This window comes from Palaemon carinicauda, chromosome 18, assembly GCF_036898095.1.
Source record: "Palaemon carinicauda isolate YSFRI2023 chromosome 18, ASM3689809v2, whole genome shotgun sequence".
In the NCBI taxonomy this organism is placed as follows: domain Eukaryota; kingdom Metazoa; phylum Arthropoda; class Malacostraca; order Decapoda; family Palaemonidae; genus Palaemon; species Palaemon carinicauda.
Genome location: NC_090742.1, coordinates 46,479,462 through 46,487,689, shown reverse-complemented (window position 1 = coordinate 46,487,689; position 8,228 = coordinate 46,479,462). Strand labels below are relative to the sequence as shown.

The window sequence follows — 8,228 nt, the reverse complement described above, 5'->3', positions numbered from 1 at the left end:
TCCTCATCCTATAGTGGTAAAGCCCCATCCTCATCCTACAATGATACAGCCCCATTCTATTCCTACAATGGTAATGACCCATCCTCCTCCCGCAATGATACAGACCCCTCCTCATCCTAGAATGATACAGCCCATCCTCACCATACATTTGTAAAACCACATCCTCGTCCTACAATGATAGAGCCAATCATCTTCCTACAGTGGTAAAGCCCTAACTTCATCCTACACTGGTACAGCCCCATCCTCATCCTGCAATGATACAGCCCATCCTCATCCTACAGTGGTGAAGCCCCATCCTCATCATACAATGATATCTCCCATCATCATCCTACAGTGGTAAAGCCCCCACCCTCACCCTACAATGACAGAGCCACATCCTCATCCTACAATGATAAAGCCCCATCCTCCTCCTACAATTATACAGGACCATCCTCAGCCTACAATGATACAGCCCATCCTTATCCTACAGTGGTAAAGCCCCATCTTATCTTACAATGATACAGCCCCATCCTCATCCTACTATGATACAGCCCGTCCTCATCCTACAATGGTAAAGCCCCAACATCATCCTACAATGATATAGCCAATCCTCATTCTACAGTGGTAAAGCCCCATCCTAATCCTACAATGATACAGCCCCATCCTATTCCTACAAGGGTAAAGCCCCATCCTCCTCCCACAATGATACAGCCCCATCCTCATCCTACAATGATAGAGCCCATCCTCATCCTACAATGGTAAAGCCCCATCCTCATCATACAATGATAAAGCCCATCCTCATCCTACAATGATACAGCCCCATCCTCATCCTACAATGATAAAGCCCATCCTCACCCTACAGTGGTAAAGCCCTATCCTCATCCTACAATGATACAGCCCCATCCTCAGCCTACAATGATACAGCCCATCCTCATCCCACAGTGGTAAAGCAACATCCCCATCCTACAATGATACAGCCCCATCCTCATCCTACAATCATAAAGCGCCATCCTCCTCCTACAATTATACAGAACCATCACCATCCTAAATTGACGAGGTCCCATCCTCTTCCTAAAATGATAAAGCCCCATTCCCCTCTTACAATGATAGAGCCCCATCCTCATCCTACAATGATAAAGCCCATCCTCATCCTACAGTGGTAAAGCACCATCCTCATCCTACAATGATACAGCCCCGTCCTCATCCTACAATGATAAAGCCCTTCTTCATCCATACAATTATACAGAACCATCACCATCCTAAATTGATGAGGTCCCATCCTCTTCCTAAAATTATACAGCCCCATCACCAACCTACAATGATACAGCACCATCCTCATCCTACAATGATACAGTCCCAACCTCCTCCTACAATGATACAGCCCCATCATCCTCCTACATTGGTAAAGCCCCATCCTAATCCTAAAATGATACATCCCCATCATCATCTTAAAATGATAAAGTCCTATCTTCCTCCTACAATGATACAACCCCATCATCATCCTCCAATGATACAACCCCATCCTCATCCTAAAATGATAAAGAACCATCTTCCTCCTACAATAATACAGCCCCATCCTCATCCTACAGTGATACAGCCCCATCATCATCCTACAATGGTAAAGCCCCATCCTCATCCTACAGTGATAGAGCCCCATCCTCACCCTACAATGATAGAGCCACATCCTCATCCTACAATGGTAAACTTCAACCTCCTTTTACAATTATACAGCCCCATCACCATCCTAAATTGATGAGGGACCATCCTCTTCCTAAAAGGATACAGCCCCATCACCATCCTACAATGGTAAAGACCCATCCCCCTCCTACAATGATACAGCCCCATCCTCATCTTACAATGATACAGCCCCATCCTCATCCTGAAATAGTAAAGTCCCATCCACATCCTACAATTATACAGCCCCATCATCATCCTACAATGGTAAAGCCCCATCCTCATCCTACAATGATACAGCCCCATCATCATCCTCCAATGATAAAGACCCATCCTCCTCTTACAAAGATAAAAACCCAATCTCATCCTACAGTGATACAGCCCCATCCTCATCCTACAATGATACATAAAGACCCATCCTCCTCTTACAAAGATAAAAACCCATCCTCATCTTACAATGATAGAGCCCCATCCTCATCCTAAAATAGTTAAGCCCCATTCTCCCGCTACAATTATACAGCCCTATCACCATCCTAAATTGATGAGGGCCCATCCTCTTCCTAAAATGATACAGCCACATCACCATCCTACAATGAAAAAGACCCATCCTCATCTCCCAATGATACAGCCCCTTCCTCCTCCTAGAATGATACAGACCTATACTCTTCCTACACTGGTAAAGCCCTATACTCATCCTACAATGATACAGCACCCCATCATCATCCTACAATGGTAAAGCCCCAGCCTCCTCCTACCTAAAATGATACAGCCGCATCACCATCCTACAATGATGAAGACCCATTCCCCTCCTACAATGATAGAGCCCCATCCTCTTCCTACAATGATAGAGCCCCATCCTCATCCTACACTGGTAAAGCCCTATCCTCATCCTACAATGATACATCCCCATCATCATCCTACTACTATAAAGACCCATCCTCATCCTACAATGATAAATCCCCATCCTCCCCCTACAATTATACAGCCCCATCACCATCCTGAATTGATGAGGTTCCATCCTCTTCCTAAAATGATACAGCCCCATCCCCATCCTACAATGATAAAGACCCATCCTCCTCCTACAATGATACAGCCTTATCCTCATCCTACACTGGTAAAGCCCTATCCTCATCCTACAATGATACAGCCCCATCATCATCCTACAATGGTAAAGCCCCATCCTCATCCTACAATGATACAGCCCCATCACCATCCTACAATGATAAAGACCCATCCTCCTCCTACAATGATGCAGCCCCATCCTCATCCTACATTGATACAGCCCCATCATCATCCTACAGTGGTAAAGCCCCATCCTCATCATACAATGATAAAGCCCATCCTCATCCTACAATGATACAGCCCCATCCTCATCCTACAATGATAAAGCCCATCCTCACCCTACAGTGGTAAAGCCCTATCCTCATCCTACAATGATACAGCCCCATCCTCAGCCTACAATGATACAGCCCATCCTCATCCCACAGTGGTAAAGCAACATCCCCATCCTACAATGATACAGCCCCATCCTCATCCTACAATCATAAAGCGCCATCCTCCTCCTACAATTATACAGAACCATCACCATCCTAAATTGACGAGGTCCCATCCTCTTCCTAAAATGATAAAGCCCCATTCCCCTCTTACAATGATAGAGCCCCATCCTCATCCTACAATGATAAAGCCCATCCTCATCCTACAGTGGTAAAGCACCATCCTCATCCTACAATGATACAGCCCCATCCTCATCCTACAATGATAAAGCCCTTCCTCATCCATACAATTATACAGAACCATCACCATCCTAAATTGATGAGGTCCCATCCTCTTCCTAAAATTATACAGCCCCATCACCAACCTACAATGATACAGCACCATCCTCATCCTACAATGATACAGTCCCATCCTCCTCCTACAATGATACAGCCCCATCATCCTCCTACATTGGTAAAGCCCCATCCTAATCCTAAAATGATACATCCCCATCATCATCTTAAAATGATAAAGTCCTATCTTCCTCCTACAATGATACAACCCCATCATCATCCTCCAATGATACAACCCCATCCTCATCCTAAAATGATAAAGAACCATCTTCCTCCTACAATAATACAGCCCCATCCTCATCCTACAGTGATACAGCCCCATCATCATCCTACAATGGTAAAGCCCCATCCTCATCCTACAGTGATATAGCCCCATCCTCACCCTACAATGATAGAGCCACATCCTCATCCTACAATGGTAAACTTCAACCTCCTTTTACAATTATACAGCCCCATCACCATCCTAAATTGATGAGGGACCATCCTCTTCCTAAAAGGATACAGCCCCATCACCATCCTACAATGGTAAAGACCCATCCACCTCCTACAATGATACAGCCCCATCCTCATCTTACAATGATACAGCCCCATCCTCATCCTGAAATAGTAAAGTCCCATCCACATCCTACAATTATACAGCCCCATCATCATCCTACAATGGTAAAGCCCCATCCTCATCCTACAATGATACAGCCCCATCATCATCCTCCAATGATAAAGACCCATCCTCCTCTTACAAAGATAAAAACCCAATCTCATCCTACAGTGATACAGCCCCATCCTCATCCTACAATGATACATAAAGACCCATCCTCCTCTTACAAAGATAAAAACCCATCCTCATCTTACAATGATAGAGCCCCATCCTCATCCTAAAATAGTTAAGCCCCATCCTCCCGCTACAATTATACAGCCCTATCACCATCCTAAATTGATGAGGGCCCATCCTCTTCCTAAAATGATACAGCCACATCACCATCCTACAATGATAAAGACCCATCCTCATCTCCCAATGATACAGCCCCTTCCTCCTCCTAGAATGATACAGACCTATACTCTTCCTACACTGGTAAAGCCCTATACTCATCCTACAATGATACAGCACCCCATCATCATCCTACAATGGTAAAGCCCCAGCCTCCTCCTACCTAAAATGATACAGCCGCATCACCATCCTACAATGATAAAGACCCATTCCCCTCCTACAATGATAGAGCCCCATCCTCTTCCTACAATGATAGAGCCCCATCCTCATCCTACACTGGTAAAGCCCTATCCTCATCCTACAATGATACATCCCCATCATCATCCTACTACTATAAAGACCCATCCTCATCCTACGATGGTAAATCCCCATCCTCCCCCTACAATTATACAGCCCCATCACCATCCTGAATTGATGAGGTTCCATCCTCTTCCTAAAATGATACAGCCCCATCCCCATCCTACAATGATAAAGACCCATCCTCCTCCTACAATGATACAGCCTTATCCTCATCCTACACTGGTAAAGCCCTATCCTCATCCTACAATGATACAGCCCCATCATCATCCTACAATGGTAAAGCCCCATCCTCATCCTACAATGATACAGCCCCATCACCATCCTACAATGATAAAGACCCATCCTCCTCCTACAATGATGCAGCCCCATCCTCATCCTACATTGATACAGCCCCATCATCATCCTACAGTGGTAAAGCCCCATCCTCATCGTAAAATGATACAGCCCCATCCTATTCCTACAATGGTAAAGCCCCATTCTCGTCCTACAATGATACAGCCCCATCATCATCCTACAATGGTAAAGACCCATCCTCTTCCTACAATGATACACCCTCATCCTCATCTTACAATGATACAGCCCCATCATCATCCTACAATTATAAAGACCCATCCTCCTCTTTTAATGATACAGCCCCATCCTCATCCTACAATGGTAAAACCCTATCATCATCCAACGATGATAAAGCCCCATCCTCAACTTACAATGATACAGCCCCAGGCACAAATGAATTTCCTTATACAAAAACTCTAACCTTTTTTTTTATATATAAGTTTTCAACAGAATATGTTAAATATATTTCCATTCAACAAAAGCTATTGTGTTTGAGTTATGATGTCAGATAAGAATTGTTTATCCTAGACTATTCTATGAAAGGGGCGATTAAGAAAAGTTCTTTATTTTCTCTATTTTACAGGACCCGGACTATTGTCTTTTTCATTATTTGTTTGTGTTTATGAATGTTATCAAATATTATTGTTTCTTTTCTTAACAATAAAGTTTGTCATTTGATTATTCAGTCAATATAAAAAGATAACATTAATAATGATGGGAATTATATCTGAATGTTATATCTTTTACAGAATAGCAATGTCACTAATGAGTAAAATAATAACACAGGAAAAAAAAAAAACACGGCAATAACAGAGTATGAACCGGTAAAAGAGGTATATAAAACAGAATTAACATTAGGTAGCTTATGTAACAGAGAGAGAGAGAGAGAGAGAGAGAGAGAGAGAGAGAGAGAGAGAGAGAGAGAGTGAAAAAAATATTTATCATAGTATCTGAAAACTGAAAAAAAAAAATATGTTCATTATGTTGGAAGTGAAAATCCGTTAAGGAAATACTCTGCAAACTAATTAAAACCTCATACACAGAAGAAAAGTGTCCTCTAAGAATCTTACAAAAATCCCAGCCTGCATGATCGTAAACAAATGCTCCACTTCACTAGCAAACAATACTTAGAGAGATTTTTATGTATCGAAATAATTGGATTCAATTAATATATGTTTGTTCTTCAGTTCTTTCTGGTAAATGCCATGATAATTTGGATTTACATTTCTTTATCTAAAATAAAGAGTATACGAATACACATTTCATATATGTGATGTAATGTACATGTAGTCTATCCTTTATGGAACTGAAATCATATTATGAATCACGAGACCTCGAATAATCAATATTAATAGAAAGGATTAGAAATACTCTCAAGTTCTTTGCCTTGGATATGATATTTACTGGATGGCAAATGCCTTACCCTTTACTCCAAGGAAGGATACTGGTGCCAGTTACTCTTGGTTACTATTGGGTTTCTTAGATTACAATATTGTATCTATATTTCATATTCTACAACACTTTGTTATGATATTGTCACATAAGGATTTATTACATAACAATTTAATTTTGGAGCAGTAAATTAAGCAGAATAACCATATCGTGTTTCTATTTTGATATTCATAATGAATCTTTTTTAAACAAAGTTAGATAGCTAAATGTTTTCTATCCGTCAACAAATACAATGGTAAATGGTTTTGATCTTTAAATGAACAAGAAGTAAAATTATATTTACTTCCGTAGATTTGGTCTAATTTCACGTTTGTCATAAAAGTAATCGTGATTTTATATGTATGGTGAAAGATAGGGATTTCCTAAGCCAACACTGTACACTGTTAATTTTTCAATATTATCTAAAATCGTTATTCTATATATTTCAAACTATACAGTATTCTGAATAATGATTATAGGAAAAATTATCTCACTTTCTTTAACAAATCAACAAGCTTTAAACATAAAGAAAATAAAATGTTGATAATATAGTAGAAACAATTCATAGCATTATGATTTTATTTGTCCATGACAATGGACAATGACATGTAAGAGGATTACCCAACATGTATATGGTTTGATAGAATCTCCGAAACAAAGTCCCTGTCACAGTTAGTTCACACATGCAAAATTTTGCACATTTGAGATGCTTTAGATATCAACTACAAAAGTTTAATCTAAAATCCTGAAAAATAAATAAAGAGATTACTTGTGAATAACTGAAGGAATGTTTTTCAGTAAAAGCCCTTCACCTTTAACCATTCCGTTTGAAAAAGAGATTTTTTTTTTATTCAATGACATTCCCTCGTTACACGACATAAAAAGGTTATTTGTATCCCGAAAAAAATCATTTCGTCGGTTCAATGGCTGGTGCAACTATTTGGTGATAGATTTAAATGCAATGACCATATATGGTAAAAAAAAAAAATAAATAAATAAATAAAAATAACTGAAATGTTGGTTCTGTGTTGCGAGAGGTTTTCCTGGTTGAGATAACATTACCCGTGTAAATCTGTTATGTCAAATGTCAAACCTGTATATATAATTTTGTTCAATGTCGTGTGAAAAAAAAATGGCTTTATGTTAACGTTTAGAGCCCAAATAAACGAGCTCTTCGGAGTTGATTTATATTTTTGCAGAATTTCAAAAATTAAAGGAGTTCGAACAGTACATCGTTCCTTGAAATATTAGGGGGGAAAGAAGGCTGCTTAAGAATTTTGTTGAAAAGAACGTGTCTTTTTTTTCGTATAAGGCTCAAATAAATAAACTCCTTTCATTTTCATATTTTTTTTTTTTTTAATAGTTTGCTTGGTAAGCACTGAATGTTTAGACAAAAATAAATTTACTTGAATTATGAGGGCTTTTTTCACGTAGATGTTCGCACCTGACCAACACTGTTTAGCATATGGTAAAAGCCGAAAAAAAATCGTATATAGGCTGATAAGATTTTTCAAATAGCAAAGTTTTATTTAAAAGCAATAAGGAGTTTACCTAAATGGCAATGAAGACCTCAATCAATTTATTATTAACATATGTACACAAAAGGTTTGCTGTTTCTTTAAATTTGTAAGGTATTTTGTTAATACCAATGGTCCATCATGAAGATATTTGTTATTTTAAATGATAAATTAAAATAAATA

At 39.6% G+C, this 8,228-nt stretch overlaps 1 protein-coding gene across 1 annotated transcript in view; it reads left to right on the top strand.

The window, feature by feature from the left end:
- The window catches only part of LOC137657277 (uncharacterized), a 6,187-nt gene extending 336 nt beyond the window's left edge, over window positions 1-5,851 (top strand). Inside the window, exons 2-15 of the mRNA XM_068391613.1 lie at window positions 202-336; window positions 531-737; window positions 842-1,138; window positions 1,569-1,678; window positions 1,900-2,025; window positions 2,423-2,524; window positions 2,693-2,956; window positions 3,499-3,600; window positions 3,769-3,897; window positions 4,119-4,244; window positions 4,642-4,824; window positions 4,912-5,175; window positions 5,263-5,484; window positions 5,847-5,851. Of these exons, the coding sequence (XP_068247714.1) occupies window positions 202-336; window positions 531-737; window positions 842-1,138; window positions 1,569-1,678; window positions 1,900-2,025; window positions 2,423-2,524; window positions 2,693-2,956; window positions 3,499-3,600; window positions 3,769-3,897; window positions 4,119-4,244; window positions 4,642-4,824; window positions 4,912-5,175; window positions 5,263-5,484; window positions 5,847-5,851 (2,272 nt within the window). The remainder of the gene's footprint in view (window positions 1-201; window positions 337-530; window positions 738-841; window positions 1,139-1,568; window positions 1,679-1,899; window positions 2,026-2,422; window positions 2,525-2,692; window positions 2,957-3,498; window positions 3,601-3,768; window positions 3,898-4,118; window positions 4,245-4,641; window positions 4,825-4,911; window positions 5,176-5,262; window positions 5,485-5,846) is intronic.
- The last annotated feature ends 2,377 nt before the right edge of the window (window positions 5,852-8,228 follow it).